This window comes from Chroicocephalus ridibundus, chromosome 7 (assembly GCF_963924245.1).
Source record: "Chroicocephalus ridibundus chromosome 7, bChrRid1.1, whole genome shotgun sequence".
Classification (NCBI taxonomy): domain Eukaryota; kingdom Metazoa; phylum Chordata; class Aves; order Charadriiformes; family Laridae; genus Chroicocephalus; species Chroicocephalus ridibundus.
Genome location: NC_086290.1, coordinates 257,574 through 281,204, shown reverse-complemented (window position 1 = coordinate 281,204; position 23,631 = coordinate 257,574). Strand labels below are relative to the sequence as shown.

At 38.3% G+C, this 23,631-nt stretch overlaps 1 protein-coding gene across 18 annotated transcripts in view; it reads right to left on the bottom strand.

The window, feature by feature from the left end:
- BAZ2B (bromodomain adjacent to zinc finger domain 2B) overlaps nucleotides 1-23,631 on the bottom strand; it is a 155,294-nt gene that overhangs the window by 30,413 nt on the left and 101,250 nt on the right. For 8 of the 18 annotated variants that reach the window (XR_010072126.1, XM_063342671.1, XM_063342661.1 and 5 more), the window contains 12 exons: nucleotides 22,221-22,830; nucleotides 20,643-20,939; nucleotides 18,186-18,246; nucleotides 17,530-17,638; nucleotides 17,154-17,255; nucleotides 10,550-10,760; nucleotides 5,338-5,430; nucleotides 5,153-5,214; nucleotides 2,126-2,191; nucleotides 1,309-1,374; nucleotides 613-657; nucleotides 333-365 (listed from right to left, as the gene is read on the bottom strand). Coding sequence is in view for 17 of the 18 variants with exons in the window: in XM_063342671.1 (XP_063198741.1) it covers nucleotides 333-365; nucleotides 613-657; nucleotides 1,309-1,374; nucleotides 2,126-2,191; nucleotides 5,153-5,214; nucleotides 5,338-5,430; nucleotides 10,550-10,760; nucleotides 17,154-17,255; nucleotides 17,530-17,638; nucleotides 18,186-18,246; nucleotides 20,643-20,939; nucleotides 22,221-22,830 (1,755 nt within the window). In the remaining variant the exon portion in view is untranslated. The remainder of the gene's footprint in view (nucleotides 1-332; nucleotides 366-612; nucleotides 658-1,308; nucleotides 1,375-2,125; nucleotides 2,192-5,152; nucleotides 5,215-5,337; nucleotides 5,431-10,549; nucleotides 10,761-17,153; nucleotides 17,256-17,529; nucleotides 17,639-18,185; nucleotides 18,247-20,642; nucleotides 20,940-22,220; nucleotides 22,831-23,631) is intronic. The other 10 variants (XM_063342665.1, XM_063342667.1, XM_063342674.1 and 7 more) reach the window with 7 other exon arrangements.

The window sequence follows — 23,631 nt, the reverse complement described above, 5'->3', positions numbered from 1 at the left end:
AAAAATTATTCAAGTGACTGCCTATTAATTTTGCAATAATTAATCTCTGACTTTATACAGTAGTCCAATTTCCATTCGGACATCAGTAACAAAGATTTCTGGCTTAAAACCTCATTTAATTATTGCCATGTTCAATTTATACACATGTTCGAGACATGTCTTTTTTTTCCCCTCAACAGACAGACAAGCAGATGTATGCAATGCACTGTGCTGTAAAGCCATGCAGCAGTATGTAATATGACAGCAGCCAGTGCTACATTTTATGCATTGCTATGACAACCATATCACAACCAAATCACAATGCGGTGTTAGATGTACAAAAATAAACATACCCATACCATATCTAGTCTATGCCTCTCCAACTCCTGGTAGAAAGAGTTGGCACAACATTATGAAACAGAAATCACAAAGTCATAAAACCACTTTATAATCCCCCAAAAGACCCCAATACCAAAGCAAAGCAACAAATCATAAGGTGAAAGAAAATCTGTGCAGGAATCAAACCCAGAAATTTAAAAGGACGTATTTTGAAGGATCCCCCCGCCCCATATAGCTTAAGTAGTAGTTCACAATTGGCATTCTGTCTGTTTGGTCAACTGAACGTATACCAACCTGGTGTTTCAGAAGAACAGCTTGCTGCCTTCGCATCTCTTTTTCCTTAAACAAAAGAACAAAAGTGAATTGAAAAAGTCTATCAAAATTTACTTACAAGTTGCACATTTTTGCCACACTAAAACAGCACATCTCCATTAAATTCTTACTTCCCCACCCCCCTACACTGACCACAGAGAAGCAGACAGTGTACATGACAGCACGCCTACTGAGTTGCAAGTTTCATGTTAGAACACACTAAGAATGCCAAAACAGTAACAGAAGTACATATATAAACTGTATTTTCCAGTGTTTTTAAGGAGTTCTGTAGTCTCGTGTACTTGTTGAGAAGCAACAAAGTTACTTGATACAGTGTGCTTAAGAGAATATTGTGCTTGTTACTGCACAGAAGTTTTAAGTCATGCAAACCAAGCGTCATGTAAGGAAAACTCATGGAAATGGCACACAAAAAATTACTGTCTCTCTGTATGTTCACATGTGTATGTATGAATGTATGTATGCGTGTTTGTCACACAAACTTCTCTCTGTGTATGCTTCATGTATTTATATAAACATATGTACATGTTATTCATATGCCATCTCTATTTACAGTTTCATTATCAATTAATTTCCTTCCAAATTTACTGATTTTATACACATCAACATATATTATACACCATAACGTAGTTCTTGTTTTTGGAGCTCCTCTAAACTAACCTTTATTCGTTTTTCGGCCTCCAATAATTTGGCATTTGCTGCTTCTTCCTTCTTTTTCTTTTTTGCCTGTGCATGCAAAACAGGTCACAAAACAGCACCATCACAACGTGAAAATAAACTGACTAAAAATCAATTTACGTGCCTTTACAAGTTCAAAACATCATTACACATCGTGCACATTGCAACAGATTTCTTCCCCAATGCAGCTTTCATAATCAATCAAGTCACAATTCATTTACTTTTTAAAGTTAAGCCAGAATTTCAAGTCCCACTCAAAATTGCTTCACCTGACTTTTATAATTAAGAAAGTGAGTGTACACAGAAACAGTAAGAAATAAATAGCAAAGAGATCACCATTAATTTTTCCATGAATGGAGACTTGAAAACTAGCAATCTATCTTTGCGAGTATCCTAGCAAGCTAATATATTATACCAGTATATTGTAGCATATATATAAACTTAGTATTTTAAATCCACTGCACTTCAGGCAGAGCAGAGCATGATACTGCTTTAACATCCTATTATTGAAAACTTATTTCCTAACAAAGGAATAGTTATGCTGCTAACTTTAGCAAATACAAAACTAATTGTGTAGAAAGTCAGGAACTCAAGTGAACATTTGCAAGATTTGGGTCACAGTTAATATAGATTTTTTTTAAGAACAGTATTTTAAGACACGTTTTTGAACTGGCCTTTGGAAGTCCAGGTTGTTAGAGCCATTATATTTAGTTACATTCCTAAGCGCATGTGTGACTATAAAATCACAACATTCTTTAAAATGGCAACACAAAAATTATATTTGAGCAATTATTTTTACCTCTAAAATTTGCTGAGCTCTAAGTTCTTTCTCCATTCTGATTTGCTGGATTCGCTTAATTTTTTCCTACAAGGGGAAGAAAGTTATTTCTTTTTAAAAAACCAATATTGAGAAAGTAAATTTACTTTTACATTTTAAAAAATGACCAAGTTTAAACATATATACTTTTTGTTATTGAGTCTCACACCTATTGTAGTCAATTCTTCCCATATAACAATGTAAATTTATAATTTTTACTAGCATTGGAAGACATCTGGCATATCCTTGAAGGAACCAACACTTAGTTATGCACAGGTGCTCATTTTTAAGTTATCATGGTATTTTAGCTTCTTTTAACAGCTTTAAGGGGGACAGATTTATGATAATGCAAATAAGCTAGCAGCATTCAAATTCTAATTAGCAATGGGTGGAGCTATTTAGGAATGAATGGAAATGGGAGCTGTGACATGAAAAACATGTTTTTGTGATCTCCTTCAATAAGAAATATGGGGTTCTGCCAAAACACTATTTTCTGCCTTGGTTCTAGCAGCCTTATGGTACCGAGGGCAACGTGGAGAACCCGAGTACGGTGAAAGCTCAAGCACATCCTCTGTCCGCCAGTAACAGTCACTGACGTGCACCTGGATAATATATTCACAGTTCAGTACACTTCAGTTTCTCCATGTTTTTAGAGCATTCAGGAAATTGATGACGAGTTTGGATGCCTTAATATGTAGTTTAGGGGACTGAGTTTTATACATACTGAAGAGTAAAATAACAAAAAAAAGTAACCAAAACAGCAGCCACAGGCAGTACAACACATTTCAGCATATTTCATCGTGGCAAGAAGAAAATGATCATGCTAAGCACTCCACAGATGGCTGCTGTGTAACAATATTCTAATTTATTCTTTTTCAGGAATTGGTTCCTGAAATATGAATAAAGTCTTATTACATTGATTTAGAAATGCAATCATTGCAAACTTTGGGATTAGTTCACGTTTCCTGTGCTGTATAGATTTTGTCCGTTAAACAGTAATAACCCAAGCTCAAATTAAAAATTTCTTAGCACATTATTTGCGGTTTTATTATCTCAAAAAAGCTGCTTGAGCCATGGTGACTAGGAAGGGACCATATAAAGAGAAGTGTTGCAATACACTCAGCTGGACCTGCTGTAAAGTTTTAACAGTAAAACTCGGACCATGGAAAAGCCCTGCAAGCTGGGAGGCCTAAATCAGAAGCCTGAAATGGAGCTCAATGCTCTTCTCTGCATCAGCAGGTGTTTTTACAACAGTGAGGGTAAAGCCCATCTGCATGGAAGACACTGTTTTCTTGTGAGCTGGTCTGAGACTCTAGGAACATGGACTACTATAAAATTTTTACTTTCTAGAGAACACACAGCGATGTATATACTTCATCAAAAAATAGCAAAACACAACATTAAGCCCCTAAGAAAAGATTATCCATAATATGTAACATAAAACGAGCAGTCACAGAAAAGAAAGACATACAGAGGTTCCTGAAGAATAGAGCTTGAATACAAGAAGACCTCATGAGGTCTTACCAACTTCAGGTAAATCTTACCAGCTCCTTAAAGTGTTTAGAAGTCCAGTGTAAGACTATTTTATCCAGCAAAGTAATTCGGGAGCCTTGTTTATACAGTGTTGAACTTTTTAAACATGCAAAGCTCACAGCATGGATCTTAAGTCTCTATTATCCCCTATTATACTTTACAAACAAAACTGTACAAAAGTTGAGAGCGTGTACCACACTCTCTCAATTTCACAAAGGCTAGAGCTAATACAGAACAAACTTCTCAGTTTCGGGCTAAAGAAATATCTCAGAGAAAAGAAATACCCTACACATTGGAATAATGAAAATTTGATTAGTTTATACATCAAGAAGGAACATGGTGATGATAAACAAGGTCTGGATTTGATGTATTTGCCAATTAAGCAGTTTGTGCTCCCTGTGCACCTAAGAATGCAAGGGCCACTTTATAATCACAGGGTGATGTGAGTTAATCGAAGTCCAATGCTCTTGGGGGGGGATAAATGGAAAAGTGTGCGTTATTGGCCTGTCTTTAACAAGTATCAGTTGCTTTCAGAAGTGGAAACTTTGAAGCTGTCGCTATCTACAAAAGCTCAGAATGGTAGAGGTTGGAAAGGACCTCCGGAGGTCACCTTGTCCAACCCCCCACTCAAGAAGGGTCCCCTAGAGCCAGTTACCCAGGACCATGTCAGACAGCTGCTGAGAACTGCTGAGGTGGGAGACTCCACAGCCTCCCTGGGCCACCCCTTCCAGTGCTCAGTCTTAGTCTTAGGTCTTTCCCAACCTAAACGATTCTATCATTATATTATTTCATCCTAATTAATTGATCTCTGAGATAAAAAAAAACAAACCAAAATAAATCAAATAAAGACATGTTTTGGTTTGCTGATTTCTGAATATTAGATAGGAAGCCTGTATAGAGATCTAAATGCAACTTGGCTGCTTCTGTAAGTAGCTTCATTTGGTAAAGTTTATAAGGATTCACTATTATTGGAAGTATTTGCTGTGACAGTATTTAACAATACTTGTATGTTTAAAAGCACGTATTATTTCACTGGCATACTGAGATACAACCCTTCACATACAACCTAAAACCACGGACAGGCAGCCAGAATGATTGAAGCAGCTAATCACACTACTCCAGTATTTACATAATCAGATAGAACACTGTTTGTTTTCACAGAACCAAATAAAGGAAGACCACATCACTGTACTTTAGTAGCAGGGTTTTTAATTTCTTACCGATATTGGCAAGCAATTACATATGTTGGGTGGCTTAAATCAACAGACAAAATTGGTATATCCTGACAACATGAATAACAACTACAGAGTTTAGAATTTTAAGTAATATACACTGTGTGCTCTTTAAAACTAGATCTAAAACATTCACTTTGTAATCAGCATACTTAGTAATTTACTAAATAATTAAAATACCCCTAGTTCATTCAGTAATTCAAAACATAATTCATAGAGCTTATTTAGCAGTCACAAAGTTTACCTGCTGCTTCATTATCTTTATCTGCTCCTTTTGCTTTCGCTTTTCTTCAGCTGCCATAATAGCTAACAAACACAAGCAAACAAAAAATTAGTATCAGCAGAACATGACAAGAGACAGGTAACTTTTCATTAATACTTTTCAAAATAATCTGCTAGCTTGCACAAACTTTTACAAGTAATACTTACCTTGCTGTTTTTTGGCTTCTTTAGCAGCTCGAGCTTGTTCCTGCTTCTGGAGTTTTCTCAGTAGCTTTATTTGTGCTGCTTGCCTAGCTATTTCTGTTACCAAAAGAAAATATTACGTTCATAAAAACAGTGCTGTCCAACGATAAAGATGTAGCTCATATTCCAGACATCTGCTTGAGGTAAAGTCAGAGAAAACAGCAGATTTGTTTTGCATACATTTATCTTGGCAACATTTCACTATCAGCTACCTTTAGTGGTATCGCATTTATCAGTAACTATATGAACAACGCAAATGAACATGGATACTTTCTACATAAAACAAAGTACAACCTTTGGAGCAAAAAAATCATCTATTAAGTGATAGCATAAGACCAATAATGCTGCTTTATTTAAAAACTGATTTCTGCTTTCTTTTTAAAGTAGAAAACATTTGTTTCAGAGTACTAAATCAACATTTTATTCAGAAAGCATGGAATTACTGTTTTCCCTGTAAGTTACCTCATGTAATTATCTAATCCTTTGTTAACAGTGCTGTAAAAGCACACTCATCTGGGTCACGCTTCTCTTTCCCGTGGCTACCTATAGCCAGCCACTCTTCCGCTAATTAGTAACTTCCTGAAGCGTTCTTCTATTTTAAATGAGAATGTGAAATTTGGATGAACTGTGCATGGACACACTGATGTAAGACAGCTATAGGAAGGATTTCTGGAGGTTGAATTCAGCTTGCTATTCACAGGACTGAGGTCCAGGACCTCTTTGACAGCAAAACACTGTCACCTTCCTGGGCAACGACCAAGAACAGGCAGACTTATGGAAAATCCATGTACAGATAAGATGATGCTGCAGATAACAACGGTAGTGTAAATAGGTACACGACAACAGGGAAGCCTTCAGGGTCAAGGGGAAACCATCCAGAAGAGAAAAGTGACACCTCAATCAAAACAGAACCAGTAGCTGGAAATTAGAATTTACATTATAGAGGGGAACTTAAACTATGAACTATGGAAAGGCCAACAGATGCAGAGGACTGCTTAGTCTGAACTGACACAACCCGTGAGGAGGATGTAGTTAATGTTCAGCATGTACCTGATAGGGACAGATGGGAAACAAACACCTATACTGCAAAAAACAGGGATGAAAAATCAGACCACCTGTATTTCTGTTCAACTAGTATGTGCTGTGTTGAACAAAATTTAAGGGCTTCTAAATCAAGCCAAGAAGTCTCAAAAGAAATGAGGGAAACTAAAATTCTTGGTATCAAATGATAACCCCGATGTAACAGACACCTCACAGACACAGTAGAACGATGATTAATAATACATGGTGTTGCCAGCTACCAACGTTAAAGGAATACAAGAAAGATATGGACGTGCTGGAACGCGTCCAGAGAAGGGCCACGAGGATGATCAGGGGGCTGGAGCACCTCTCCTGTGAGGACAGACTGAGAGAGTTGGGGTTGTTCAGTTGGAGGAAAAGAAGGCTCCGAGGAGACCTTATAGTGGCCTACCAGTATCTTAAGGGGGCCTCCAAGAAAGCTGGCGAGGGACTCCTTAGGATGTCAGGTAATGGTAGGAGTAGAGGGAGTGGATCAAAACTAGGGATGGGTCGATTCAGACCAGACGTTAGGAAGAAGTTCTTCACCATGAGGGTGGTGAGACACTGGAACAGGTTGCCCAGAGAGGTGGTGGAAGCCCCATCCCTGGAAGTTTTTAAGGCCGGGCTGGAGGGGTCTCTGAGCAACCTGGTCTAGTGGGAGGTGACCCTGCCCATGGCATGGGGGGTTGGAACTAGATGGTCTTTAAGGTCCCTTCCAACCCTAACGATTCTATGATTCTATACCAGAATGAGATGTACAGGCAGAAGACCAGCTTTCTATGCAGTCACATAGCATAAAAACAGTAAATGAAGAGACATCTATGTAGTCCGTTTGATGTGGCCCTAAAAAAAAGCTGTACAAAAGCAGTCTTCAAGCATGCATACTCTTCAAGTGAGCAACCTAGAAGCAGATAAAAAAATGTCTACTTGTCCAGGTAAACACTGAGACGCATTTAAAAAGGTAGTCTATATGCGATTCTTCAGAAAAGGAGGCCATCATAGGAAAATGGTGAGCATGTAAAAAATGTAAAGCTTGTTAAGTAAGAACAGGAAAGCCTATGACGCGACAACCTTAAAGAGTGAGTTCAAAAGGCTAAAAAAGAATCTGAAGAGCACCTTGAAAGGATGCCTGCGCAGACAGTAAAAGATCCTTACATACATGACAACAGGAAGCCAAAAATGCAATCAGTGGGACCTAACGATGAGCAGGATAGAAAAAAGAGCCTTATGAAAAAAAGGTTACTTAATTCCTTGTGCCAGTCTCTATTGCTGAGGATGTTGGGTATATTGTCCTACTCAGTGCACCGTCTACAGCAGACAGGTCAGAAGAGCTAAATGAATTTGAGGTAATTTTAAAAGAAGCATTACATCAAGAAGGCAAGTCAGATGTTAACAGACACCAGGACGGGACAGAGTAAGCTGAGAAATCTGAAGGAACACTAACATGAACCCAGAGACTTTGTGGTCTGGCTGTTTACCATATTGTTAACAACAGCCACCGAGTCACAGGACTGGCGACTCATCCACAACAAAAGGGCTCTAGCAGAAGTCTTGGAAACTGCAGATCAGTTAGTCTGATTTTCCTTTCCTGTTGAGGTGGTACAGGCTTATTGTATATATTATGTCTTACATATACTAACTGAGTGCATTATAAAACATCATCAGTTTGGACAGTCAGCATGGCTTCTAGGAACGGAAATTCAGCCTAATTTCAAGTCTCAATGAGAGTGTCAGTAACAGGAAGATAAAGAGGATCTAATGGACATAACTTATTCGGAATTTCATAAAGTATTTCACTAGGTTCTAACTCAAATATTATTAATAAAACTAAGCTGTTATGTCATTGAAGGAAAGCTTTGCAGGCTGAAAGTTCTTTAAATGATAGCAGGCAAAGGGCAGAGGTCAGCAGCACCTTTCGTAATGAAGAAGAGTTAGTGGATGGTTTCTTCACAAATTCTTCAATATTAGAACCAGCTCTATTTAATAACTTTTTTCATCAATTAAGCCTGTAAAGGGGACTGCAAAGTTAAATCCCAAAATGGGAAGATGATATTAAGCATTCTGGAAAATCCAAGGCTATGCTGACAGCAAGGAACCCTGGAAGAGCCCTGCAAAACAGTGGGCAAAGGCAGCAGAGGAGCCTCATCATACACCCAGAAAAGAAATACTGAAATTGGAGGACACACAAGAGGATCAAAGGAATGGAACAACTACTTTTTGAGAAAAGACTAAAAATACTTGGGCTTTTCAGTTTGGAGAGAAGACTAAGGACAGAGAGGATCATGGTCTGCAAAATCATCAAGGTGGTGGATAATATATTGGAGAACTGTTTTTCTCCAAACCCTGTATAATGGAACTAGGGAACATCCACTGACAGTAACAGATGATCATTTTTTTAGAATGAAAATGGTCTAGTAGTTAGCAGACTTCTGGAACTTGCTGCCACAGGAGGCTGGTAGAGAGAGCATTGTCAGGAGGTTAAAAAACAAAGAACAGGCTAGTTCATGGGCAACAGTTCCATAAACAGAAAATAAACGGAGCAAGAAAAAACATGCTCTACAACATCACTCATAAAATACCTTGGGATGTCACATACAGGTGCACATACAAGGAAATAAACGGACCAAACAGTGATCAGGTTCCCATGCCTTCTGTGAGCAGCATCTCCTATGGCCACTACTGGCGACAGAACTCAGCACTAGATGAACCCCTGGGCTAAGCCACTGAGACATTTCTTATGTTCTCACGAGGGGAAAAAAGCAGCAAGGTAGATATGAACACACGTAACATCAAATATTATACATTTGAATCTCCTTGCATATACAGACCCCATGTTTTTGTTCATTTTATTAAATGCTACAGTGCATGGTGGGGAAATAGACATGGGAGAGTGCTCTTAAATACTCCCCCCCACCCCTTACAGGGTCTAATATAGGGAAAGGGAAGAAGCAAAGTGAAGCAAAATGGTTTAGTGACTAGGGCTTATCTTTTCCAATGAGAAGAAAAGACTTCTGGAATCAGTTACCGTGTCTCAACAATAAACACACAGCCTCTCAGTAAATGCTTCGATGCTTTAGCCGTCAACACTTGTAATTGCCTAATTCTCAGACTGAACAAAAGGTGGAGGTGAACTTAACACACAAGTAAAATATCTGTGACATGCTACAAGACATACCATGTACTAAGGTATTTCTAGAATTGCCTTCTCTCTGTCCAAATCATTACCATTGCATGCTTTAAATATATCTATATGCAACAGTACTCCTTGCAGGCAACAAGGTAAAAAGATGCAAGGCATCGCTCCAAGGCAGATACAAAGGCACATGTACTGTTAGCAAGGACATTATGCAAAATACAAGGCAGCTAAACAAACATGTCCACAGTCAGCACAAGAAAGAACAGTTAAATCTTAAGTTAAAACAAACATCCTGACTCCTGGGCTTTAAGAATTTGTCATAATTGATTAGATGCATTCAGAAAATATGATACAGTTATGGACTAAAGAACTGAAATTCAAAAGTCACGTACCCCATGTTTATTTAAAACCAGGCCCTTGTGCTTTTGATATATAGCAATACTTGATGCCATGAAAGTTCTGCTCTCAAGATTGGTACTACTTATTCTAGGAACCTACTCAACATTATGGTCACTTAAATCTTGTCACTATCAGGGGTTTCACAAGAAAAGCATTTTCACTGAACAGCCAAAAGATTCACAGAAAAGCAAACTTCAGTAGTTCTCACTTTCAATTTCTTGGTCCACTGTTGTTTGAGCTGATACAGGGGAAAACAGAGATCTGTTAATTTTTGCCTGTTTAAAAAAAATACACCAGTGGTAACCTGATTATTGGACGTCTGCCTTTTTAAATTTTATAAATCTAAATAAAGTAACTATAGAGTAAGCTCTTAGACATGCATTTACACACACACGTCTTCCTTTGAATCATATATGCGTTTACTGATCTTGAAAAAGGTTTCAGTAAAAGCACGTGACAAATTTCCAAAATAAGATGCTGTATACTAATATCCTAGTGAAACACATCACTTCTCTTTAGAAAAAACATTAACTCAGTATATACTGATACCCTCCGTTCGTGAAAACAGTAAATACTTCTTACCTTGAGCCTGGAGCTTTCTTAAGAGCTTTGCGTCGGTGTTCGCTAGAAATTCAGTGCTACCAACATTCGGAGGTCGGCCTTTGCGTCGTCTCATTCTCGACTCCTCTCGAGAGTGCTGTCTGTCTGGATTTGGTGGTCGTCCTCTACGCCCTTCCATAGCTCTGATACGGGGAATGACTTCCTCTTCCTTCAGAAGACACCACTGCACACCCTTTTAATTGACACATTTCACAGACAGGTATTACAAACACAGATTAAAAAAAGAAAGAATAAACCTAAGACACTTGAGAACCTTAACCGCAAGAGATACGGGTTGTTCTTTTTTTCCAAGTAAGTGGTTTATATATATATATATATATATATATATATATATATATATATAAATATATATATATAAGTATATATATTTATATATTATATATATTTAAAAAAGCGAGAGGTGTGATGTACTGTTTTGGTACTACACGTTTGATGATGCACAGAAGCTATTTATTGACAGCTTATCACTACGAGCTTTTGTAAATTGTACTGCTATGCAAGACTTTGAAGACTATTCAGTGATATAAACAGTTATTACCAAGCAGGTATGCCACTACTCTGTTATTTTTAATTATTTCTGGCCAAATTGCTTATTGCTCAACCCTTTTAAAAGGCAAAATAGATTCTTCCCAATTACGTAAACTCAAAAATAACTACTCTGCTTTCATATAAGCCACTGTTCAATATGAATGAAAAAAATGCATCAAGCTACAATTTATTGTCTTCAAACTGCTAATGTTTACAGAAATTTTGACATACACTACTGTGTTTGCTTGTTATGTATTTTCAAATATTGCTTTCTGTAGTGCTGTAGATCTCCACAACTGAGATGAAAAAACACAGACTCATTTTGACCTTGAAGGTTTTTTTAGTACAATTTAGTTCTCCCCTTATCCACTGCAAAAAAGTTAATTTCGGTGCCAACTTGAAGCAATCAAAAGTTTTTAACTTTTAAGAATCCATCTATCTGAACTAAAAGTTATGTTAACTATATTCTCTAACTAAACAAAGCATGCAGCAATCCATTCAACCCTTTCTTTCACTATTACCACTGGGGTTTTTTGTGGAATCTCAAAAACCAATACTGAATTACTTTGTTAATACAAATACCCAAGTTAGTCCTCACACAGAAATGGCTTTACTTCAATTGATAAGAATATAGTTTATTACATCTACTGAGTAGAACTGGAACACAGTCTATCTGATCCTGTGTGACTGACCATGAGTATTTAAAAATTTTAACATCTTTTACCGTTTTCCCAATTTTTTGAAAAATGCAGGTGAAAAACATAAACTAAGTTATCCTTCAGGATTATTCCATAATTTGCCTTCAAAAGGTTTGTAAAACATTTTGAAAATGTCTGCTAAAGCAAGAATGAAAGTTGGTAACTTCTAAAACACATTAATTATCTGTTCAGAAAACATACATTTGTATTACCACAGTTTTCACACTTACACATAAATACTGCAAATTTACTGTACCTTAAATACATTTTAACTTGCTTATTCTGACAATTTATCTTTTAATTCTTTCTGCTCATTCTTCACAATTACAAATGCTTAATATAAGATTCGACAAAAGAAATGGCATTTTGCTAATGACACATTCAGATTCCAAGGAAGCTATCGGTATCTGTGAAGATACCTTTTTCTGAAGTCTGAATCCCTCCCAGTTAAGACCATCCCAAGAGTACATCTCACACTTAGTTAGCAGGCATTTCAAAGGGCTTTGGTATTAGCTATGTTCCTAAAAAAAAGCTGTTCAGAATCACGACCATATCACTATGTGTACAATGCACCATCACTAAGAACTTTTTAATCCAAAATAGCTACCTCTACCACTTAAACAGAAGTTAATTCTTTTTCTATCTTTAAAAGTACTACTTAGGGGTACGCTTTCATTTCACCGCCTCCCACCTGACTGACAAACTATCACAGGTTCAGTTTGTTGAGCAACATAAGCTAGATTTAATACTGTACTTATCACCTACACCAACCTTCAACCTGGGATATCTTATCCCATACACTGCAAGCGCCAGAGGAAGGGGGGAGGGGGAAGGCAAAATATAATTCAAAGGAAAGAAGGAAAAGCAGCCATATTTTACGAACTACCTTAGATCCTGCCATGGAGATTGCTCGTGCTCTGTATTTGTATTTTCTACGGTTAATGATGCTAATGATAACAAATATGTGGAAAAGAAAGATGGAGGTCTATGAGATCCTTAGTGCCACAGAGACCATGGATAGGTATCGCATTTCCCTAATTCCTCCCAAAAGAGAAACTACAGGCCATCAAATGAAGCTAGTAAAAGGTTCAATAAGCAGAGAGAGATGGCTTTTCAAGGAATGGGGAGAAGACTGTTTAAAGTCCTGCCAAAGGATGTTGAGGATGTAAGAAGTTTCTACAAGTTTAAGAGAGAACAAGACAAAATAAGCCCAGAACAGATCCATTAAGGCTTAAGCAGGAGTTAACTGACAATCTATATTTTTGTGCTCAGGTATCTTTTAAAATCTGACCCAAAATACAGTTCTATTAAAAGAATGTGTAATATGATATTCTGTGGATTTTCAACATTCTAAAGAAAAAAATCATAGAATCATAGGGTTGGAAAGGACCTCTGGAGATCATCTAGTCCAACCCCCTGCCAGAGCAGGGTCACCCAGAGCAGGTGGCACAGGAACGCGTCCAGACGGGTTTGAATGTCTCCAGAGACGGAGACTCCACCACCTCTCTGGGCAGCCTGTGCCAGGGCTCTGCCACCCTCAGGGTAAAGAAGTTCCTCCTCATGTTTAGGTGGAACTTTCTATGCTCAAGTTTGTGCCCATTGCCTCTTGTCCTGTGCCCACACACCACTGAAAGGAGCCTGTCCCCATCCTCCTGACACCCACCCTTTACGTATTTATAGGTGTGGATAAGATCCCCCCTCAATATGGGGGTTGTGCCCCAAACATAGGAAAATCAGAGGCTTCCATAAAATTTAAGTTTCACTACACAAACATTAGAGAGAAAATAGGAATAAGACTGTGAAATGCTGTTTTATTGTTGAAACTAATCAAAATAAGAACGTACTTCCGTTTCTCACCTTCAGGCATCCGCCATTGATTGCACTACTGTAATGTAATCAGGACATTTGCCAAAAAGGCACCAGGTAACTATGCATGGAAGCAGAATCAAGCTCAAAGCCTGTTAACAAAACTAATGAATAAAATCATAGGCGCTTTGCAAGAAGCAGACGTCCTCATTAATTTCAGTTTAGATTTGTGAGAAAACGCTAACAACAAAGCTTTCTAAATTCCATTGCAGAATTCAGAATAGGACAAACATTTTAAATGCCAGTTTTTAGAAAATGAAGCAAATAATTACTTCTACATTACAAACATGTGTGACAGCTGATTTTACCATTGGCTGTTCTGTATGGTATTTCTATTGCGTCTATAATAAACATGCTAGACTTCTAAATACTTACTCACATAATAAGTCTTTTAGGTATACAACAGTACCCTTAAGAACTGGCTTAAAAGAGGTAGACTTCATGCCTTATAAAGATACACTGTATTTTTTCTGAGGCAGCAACATAATCAGATACTCTGAGAAAGACTAATAAAAGACTTAAGAGATGGGAAAAAGTACTTTAAGCTCTTCCCTCCTTTCCTGTTCCTGAATTCAGGTGCCTTCCTATGCAAGCATTCAGACTCATTGGAAAAAAACCAACAACGTCATTATTTTCTCAGCTTTACACAAAATCTTATTGGTGAAAAAAGTGCATGCCACGTTTACCATGATTTAACGATTACTCCCAAAGAGCTATATCCCCGTTAAAAAGTCTGTATTTTGCCCTTACTGATATTTCATCTTCAGCTGAAATGGAACTGAATGGAGCTGCATGAAGAATCAAGTTTTCTCCAACTCCATAATGACCCTGCAAAGGGAAGGGCGGAAGGAGCTGGGGCTGCTCAGCCCGGAGGGGAGAAGGCTCTGGGGGATCTCCCCAATGTGTATAAACACCTGGAGGGAGGGTGGCACGGGAGGGAGCCAGGCTCTTCTCAGAGGTGCCCCGTGACAGGACAAGAGGCCAAGGGCACACACTGGAATGTAGTAGGTTCCCCCTGAACATCAGGGAAATACCGCGTCACTGTGGCGGTGGCTGAGCACTGGAAGGGGTGGCCCAGGGAGGCTGTGGAGTCTCCCACCTCAGCAATTCTCAGCAGCTGTCTGACATGGTCCTGGGTAACTGGCTCTAGGGGACCCTTCTTGAGCAGGGGGGTTGGACAAGGTGACCTCCGGAGGTCCTTTCCAACCTCTACCATCTGTGATGGATACTGTTGCTGTTATATATTAATCAAAGCCAGCAAGATACAAACTTAGGGCACAGCTCAGATTCACACCACAACACTCTTCCACCTACTACTGGCCGCAGTACTCCCACCCTTATTACTCAAACTCATAAGGACCCGCCCCATGCCCTCTCCATCAACCCAATTCACACATTCATGCTGATCTTTCTAGGCCACAGCAGTTTAAAGGTTCTGTCACTGAATTTCCACATTTGCCAGACTTCAAACATTCCTCTAACCCCTCTGTTTCATGGCCCATTTCTGCAAGATATGCTCCTCTGTTACAGCAGTTAATCACCGCTTTGCATAACCCGTAGTATCTGGTTGCTTGGGTACGGCAGAAACACAGGTGCTATCAGAAGCAGGTAATACATGTATTTTGACTTGCTATAGGTAATTTTTCAGTAGAACTGGTTTAGCCCTTAGATAATTTTCTTCGCTTCTTGCTGCATCTTTGAGTTTTGTGAAACTTACCCAGTCATTTTGGATACATGCTGCATGTCTCAAAAGATGACAGAAATAAATAACAAAGAAAGGAAAGAGAAACAAAGAAAGGCTATACAGAATAATCGAAATTACAGCAAAAGCAGAAATAAAATTCCTGGAATTACTTCCAGACATCCATGAAGATATAATTATCATATATTGTTTTGAAGCTTGACAAATCAAAAAATTTCAGTAAAAAGGGTGCAAATTCTCTTCACGATGCATCACTTACCACATACTGCTTTACTAAGTGTAATTATCAGCCTGAATGTAGCTCTACTGCCTAGATCATAATCTTCTCATTCAAAATCTCATATGTAAAACGTGAATACATTTTAGCACATCTGAAACAAATGCCCTTGGTCTCCTCCCCCCCTTTTTTTTAATCAAGAAAACTTTTGTCTAACCACGTCTCAAAGGAACCTACCACAGACAATACAAGTAGAAACTACAGTGAGATGTACAGCAATTCAATATTGATACTGCCAACCTTGCCTACAGAAACCTGTCCTTCCTGATGCCTTGATTCTGAAGTTTTCTAGTATCAAAGAAGGGCAAAATCTGCAAATCATCTCATGAATTAAAGGGAGAAGAAAGAGGTAACTAGAGAAGAGAACAAGACTGATGAAGTAACATGGGCAACAGACACAAAAAAGGTAACAGAGTAAAAAGAGAGCAAATACCCTGACATTACATTACGTTCACAGTATAAGGAATTCTTTCAGTCAAATATAAAGGAGTTCACAGCTACATGAATTTGTCACTGTTGTTATATGAAGGCCAAACATGAAGAGGGTTTAGCAATGTTTCATCCTGTAAGCCAGGAATCAGGAAGCACCACCTAGAAGTAGCTGCTTACTATGAACTCCATCGTTATTGTTTTTAAATTTATACTATGTAAATTTTATGTATTTCTACAGGGTTCGCAAGGACCTACGGCTTAACTAGAGCCCGAATTCAAGATTGCTGACAGCGTAATGTCTGTCCACATTCCTGTAGTAACATATTCAGAATATTTCTCTTTTACAGAAGCAAATATGTTCATTGACAGAAGTCCAAAAACTTCTATGCACATCCTGAAGAAATGGCAACATGACCAAAACACAGTAACACAGTGTGGCACAGACATAATATTAATTTCTTTAAGATTCTAATTTTATTTATCCTTGTGTGGTTTATCTACACAAAGTCTAAAAGTTCTACCTCTGTAAAGTATAACTAGCACAACCCAGCGTTTCTCTCTGTAAAAATCCCGTGTTTCAGGAAGGTCACATGGTATTCTCGATATGGGAAACACTTGTATTTAAACATGTCTTTTATATATATTACGCACATGAACACACAAAAAGAGTGATTTAAGGCATACACATAAATTACTATCAACATTAGGTTTATATAGTAAAGGAAGAAATAGAGTTTTAGTCAGAAACATCTGAACACTGACTAAGATAAAATATGTAGCTCAGAGTTCTTTCGTAGTGGACAAGTCCAGGCTCAGAGCAGATCACAAGGCATGCCCAACGCCTGCCGCCTCCTAAGGATATCGCCGAGGGGAGCCGTTTTCAGCACTGCCCAGGATCAAGCTCTCGTCATCTCAATGTAACTACTATTAAGAAATATGCACAATTTTTAGAAAGAATTATCTAAAAACAGGCAACGCTTCAGATTGTAGCAAAAATTACTTCACCTAAATTTAAGTTAATGTTCCTCGGATCAAAGACTTTACTTTTTAAAAAGCAGATACCTGCGGTCCATCTCTGGCTTCATAGAAGTCACCCACTCCTATTTTTGCACTGAAGCTGAAATTGTCCCTTGAGATATCCATTATTCCATTTCTGCTGAGATACTGAAAAAATCACATATTTTTCCACTTCAGCTTGTAAATAATTACAACCCAGCTTTGATGTACAGCTAACTTTGTGAGTGTAATGTTTTGCATATTCTATCAAAGGGATATGCATTTATAGGAGATCAAATCAGTAACTTACTGAGATACATTACGCCTCACATCACAGGATATTTTGAAATAAGCATCTTTATCGGAGGGAAAAAAATGGCATTTTTTAATTGCAAGCATGCTTAATAGCATTAGAACACAGAAGTTAAAAAGCGGAATGTACCTTTACTACTTCCGGATACTGTCTCAGCTTCTTTCCACAAGGTGCAAAATATGCTACTTCTCCTTGAAGACGACCACCGAAGTTTCTGATTCGGGTTTCTCTCTGCCAGCTACAGTAATAATGAAATAGTTGCATGCAACAATACACTTTTTAAAAAATGAGTAATTAATGTAAATTTAAGATTTTTACATAAAAAGGCACATATCTAAAATGTGACAAGAGTATCATAAATCAAATAGACAAAACCAGAAGTTGTTATTATGTAGACCGTCCAAACTCTAACTATATATGGATTTATTTTGATCAAGCTACTTGCATCTTACCAGATTTTAAATGGCTCAGAACTATATTTCAGGGAGTTATTTGGAGCCTATAATGGCTCAGATCTAACCATCAGAATTAATTTCCAGGGGCAAAACTGCTAAATGACAGGTCATGTTTGCAAAAAGAGACAATTTGATGAACAAAAATTAACACATGAAATATGCTGACACTTTTAAAGAGATCCACAGTCACTGGGAGTTGAAAATTGAAGTTGTTCAAGCCCTTTCCTTATTATTTTGCCTTAAATTTTTTTTAAACGGCCATTTCTTTACCAACTGACTTTTGAAGGTATTATCTTCCTTTAAGGAATATCAGGTACACGCATAACTTACCCGTATTCAAGAGGAACACGCAGCTCCCGTTCATCTGTTACTCTTCGTCTTTTTGAAATACCTAAGACAGAATTTCTGATTAACACCTAAGAGAATTTACAAAATGAAAACACGTTCCTAAAATACACCTTTTATCCTTATATCCCCAAACTACAAGATAAATCATTTTTACATTCTAGCCATTATATACCTCAAGTACAAAGAAAATTAATGTAACTATTCTCCCTTTGAAATATATTATCCTCTGAGTTCCCTTTAACCTCTTCTTCTAAAATTTTAAACAGAAGAAAACCTAATTTTGCCATACAGAACTGCTTGCCTTGTTTGGCTCTCTTAGATATAGCTAAAATAATTCCCTGCACACCTGTTTTTCTATAGTAGACCACATTTAAATTTCTTCAGTACAGAAGATGAAAATGAAAACACTCTTTACTTTAAAAATCCATACATTACGATAGGCTCAGTCTTCAAACAGCACTGTGTATAGATTGCGGTCAACTGCCAAACGCAAAAAGTTTTTGGGACTATTCCAGCTTTTCAAAGTTCAAACACATGTTGTGCTTGGTGCTGGTCAAGAGACTGAATCAATAATATGATAGAGACAATTGCCAAACATGGGGCTTTACGGAGTGCCAAAGGCTGGTGCTTTTCTCGCCTTTGAGAGAACTGTAGGACACAAACAATGTACACAGACAAACTTTTGGAAGATGCACTTCTCAAAAAGGTAGTTTGGACCTTGTGTAAAGAAGGTGACACATCTCTCCTCTGGGGAAGTGGACACGAGGGAGCATCATTATCAGAGTGAACCCTTGGAACTTGCTCCAACCCTGACAGCAAGGGAGGGCATCGTGTGGGGCGATGGTGCAGGTCCCACACCGAGACGCCTGCGCAACCGTCAAGGGACTGCCCAGAGTCCTCGTCAGAGAGCACGGAGCAACTGCCTGTGCCTGGATGCCAGACTCCTCGGACACATTGCAGCCTTGAGCCAACGTGACTGACTGTTACGTTACTTCTAACAGTCACAGCGGAGGGAGGGCGACTGCCTGCCCAAACACCAGTGAATTGAGAAAGTGAGTTGTTCAAGGAAAAACAGATACAGAGAAGAGACACGAGACCTATTCACTGACTGACCAGCTTTAGGTGAAACGGACACAAAAATATTAAATTGTATTATGGTGATTCTTATCAGGAAAGAGTACTACAGCTAAAACAAGGACACAAAATTAATTTATTCTATCTCCCTCCTCTGTAAACCGGACCAAAAAAAAAAAAAAAAAAATCACTATCAGCCTTTTCAAAGCACCATTAATCAACACTGATTCCTGAGCAAAAAAATTATCTTTGTATTTTTACAATCTGGTTTAGTCCTAAGGCATGGGAAATCTTTTACGAACTGTGCAAACAACAGGTCTGTTTCTGGGAAAAATATGAAGTAGATCACATTACACGGCTTCAAAGTTAATGCCCCTGATGACTTGGAATGAAATTCCTATTCCACTGAATCCCAATGTAACAGTTTACAAGCAGATGTCCCCATTTAAAATCTACTTACTTGTATATTAATTAAATATCAAGTTTCTGATCGAAGTAGTAAATATGCAATTTCATTGAATTTTTACCATGCAAGTTGTGAAATGTGACTTTCAAAAATGCATTCTTTTCTGTTGCAGTAGCAGTTACTAACGCTTACAAATTAGTCACCAAATGAAGGATTATAAACAGCATGTAACATCAGGGAAATAACTGTACTCTTCATGAACCTTTTAAAAATAATTGCACATAATCTATAATGTCCACTGAGAATTTTGAAAGAATAATGAATAAAATTGTATTGTAACTAAATACAGTTATTAAATTTGTTACGGAATAGGCAGAAATATAAGATTCAGAATGAAAACTATAACACACAGAAATTAGAAATAAATAAGAATAACTAGTTTAGCATAAAATGATAAATACAGATACTAAATAATGAAGAGTTTTAATGTAATAAATATCAACTCTGGCTATTTCCTGCTACCTTCTCTCAAACAATTATATGAGCTAAAGGGTCCTTGACTAAGTGTAACGTTCAGGTCTTGAGAACTTGCAATTCTGCTGACTGATTCTACTGCCTGTTGCAAACACCCATGACCAGATCACAGCACCACAGAATCACCCAGGCTAGACTCAGAAGACCATCTGGTCCAGCCTTTCATGGAAAGGGAGCCTGGATGAGGTTACCCAGCCCCCTGTGCAACTGCATCTTGAACACCTCCCGAGTCGGGGACCCACCACACCCCTGGGAAGGTTGTGGCAGTGAATGATTGCGCTTACTGTAAAAAATTTCCTTCTTATGTTGATATCTCTCTTGATACCAGTGCCTAAACTGGTATAACTCTACTGAAAGTATAACGACTTTTACAGCACATGCCACTTAGATGTTATATCGTAGTATAACAAAAAACATCCAGATACCACAGTGTGTACTTGGTGTAAGAGCAGATGGTGCTGTCCCAAGAAAAACCGCGGGCTGAGACTCGGGACATAAGGCAGCTGGCGCAGAGCCTGGGGTCTTGGCTGCTTGGAGATTAAGAGGTGTGGAGTGAGCTGCGTGACCAATGGAAGAGCTCTTCACAGAGGAGGAACTTTTATTCAGTTTCAGTGGAGTTTTTTCTCCCTCGGTGTCTGTATCCGATTCATCTTGATCTTTGTCATCCTCATCATCTTCATCCTCAGACCCTTCTGTATCTGACTCAGAATTACTGTCAGACTCTGTTTAAAAAAGTGTGGCAAAAGGTATGTTATGACTTGATAACTAATGGCAAATACATGAAAGTTCTAACACTTGCAAAGTCCTTTGTCTTATTTAACAGCAAGCAATAGTCTTATTTAATAGCAAGCTTTTCTGATTTCAATTTTTCTTAAAACATCTCTTGAGTATAAATAGAAGGCTATAATTAACTACCTACATTTTAAAATTACTACAAACATGACAGCATAAAGTAAGAATCTGCATGAAAATGCACTGTTGTTTTAGATGGAATTCTTTGTTTTTCCATGAGGAATGAGAGAGAGAGGCTGAATATTTTAAGAGGTTGTTTACCCCAGAATGAGCTACACCGAGGACACCCCCTGTGAGGCAAGCAGTGGCTGAACACTGCCACAGGAAGGGCACTCCATAGGTGGTGAAATCTGGCATGAAGAGGAGGCAAACCATGGAACTGGGAACAGGCTGAAAGGTGGTCAGAATTGGAAGTGTGGAGACAGAGTAAAGGGTAGACAGGATAAAGAACTGAAGATAGGCTACAGCTGTGAGGAAAAAAAAAGAGGATTAGTATAGGGTCTGTGGATGAGAAGAGGAAAGAGAATGATGAAGGCAGAGCTGGACTCAAGGAAGGAGTGACTGCGAATAAAATAAAGGCTTTAAAACAGGCCGTGCCCTTCTGAATTGCTTAAGAGCCTTTGAAATAGTAGTCAATGCTATCTATGAACACTGCAGCCCTTACAACTGTCCTGGTACTTTTCTCCAATCCTGCTCATTGACTATTGTGCTCCTGAATGAAGCCCAGAAACATGATTTTCTTGTCACTTTTGACAATTTGAAGGCCTTTGTTTAGTCCCTCTCTGGTTGGGGAAGCCTGTTCTGCCAATGGGCTCTGCCTGCCAGAAAAACTGACCATCAACCAGCCTATTCTCCCCATCCCCTCCTGGGCACCTTGCCACAGCAGCAGTCCACGAGCTGCAGGCTGGGTGACTGATGTGGAAGGTAGGTCTCCAACAGCCCTTCCAGGAGACTGGGGAGCCATCTTACCAGGACAGCTGGAAGTATACTTTCCATATGACCAACTATCAGAATACCCAAACCATGATTTTGGATACGACACAATGGGGGACGGGGAGACTTGTGCTACTTTCCAGGATATCTGTAGGACATTGTGTGGGCCAAGCAGCCCCAAAATTTGCCACCCCAGTTTTAAAATACAGTGGGAAATGCATGTTTTCAAGACTCAAAAAATAAAGTTTCTGCTTTTCCTATTAAAAAGGTTAAACCACCTGATTGGCTATCATCAGAATCATCATCTTCATCGTCCTCATCTTCATCTTCGTCATCGTCGTCGTCATCATTTGAGTCATCAGAGTCCTTACTGCTGGGGGCATCTGAGTCTACCCCTCTGAACTGCTCCACCACCAGTTTTGCAGAATGAAGGCGGTGTTGGGTTTTTACTGCATTTACTGCATTATTGCTGACTGTTTTATCCTTTCCTGAACCAGGTAACACAGGAGAGGTAGAGGGCATAACAGGAGTCCGGTTACCAGCTGGTTTTTTCCCACATGCGCTCATGTTTACTGGCAAAGAAAAGGGGGCACTACTAGAAATGGCTACACTTTCATTGATCTTGGTCTGGGATTTCAGTTTCGTAGTAAGTGCAAGAGGAGCCTCCTGGATGACGCTCTGAATAACTCCATTGGGTTGGTGATTACCTAAAAGTGCATTTGTCAGGAATGGATTAGAATGGTTGTTTTCCAAGGATGTGAGTTTTTGATGAGCTGGTGAACTAGATGTTGGTTTGGGGCTTGACAAAGCTGCAATAACCTTCTTCAGGTTCTTAGATGACTCCTGTTTCTTTAGCTGTGCTGCTGGGAATGTCTGTTTATATTGTTCCTAAAGAAATAAGAAGACAAAAGGAATAAAATGTGTATTTTTTTATTTTTTTTTTTTTTTTAAGTATTCAGGCAGGTGAACTCTATGAAATCTTACACATCTGCTAAGCTATTTTTAGTATGTCGAAAGCAGGTGCCAGCTACAACAGAAGAAATGAGTAACTACAAGTTATATAAGTCTCTCTCATGATTTTCACTGTAAATAACAGTAGGAAAGGACAAACTGAACTCAAGATGAAGCTGATCTAAATTACGCAGGGAAGCTTTTTCACATGCTATATTTCTCTAGAAGTGATTTTCATAAAGATATTGAGCATCTTGAAACAAGACGTTTTTAGTAAGAGACTACACTTATGTACTGGCATAGGAAAAACCCTGCTTTTTACTTATTTCAGCATATAAAAATCTCATTAGTGAATGTAAAACTAGTTTTAGTGATTTGTTCATTTTACAGTACAAGGTAAATACAACACACTAATGGCTACAACACTAGCAGGAAACCAACAGAATGCTCTATGGTATAGAAAAAAAATTTCTCAAACAAAACCAAGGGGGGAAAGGTACTACTCAGAAGTACCGTGATATGCTAGTTTTTTAACTCTGAAAAACTAGTACCTGAAAGTTCTTCAGGTAAAACTTAAATCATTAATGGCTCAGAAACGTCTTTAGTCTCAAGCCTTTTCTAAGGAAAAAGAAAATGCATAATCTTTGACAGAAAAAAATAACACAATAGATAAAGATGTTACATTTTAAATCAATGTCAAATACAACATTCTTGAAGTTCCTAACATTCAAAACTGAA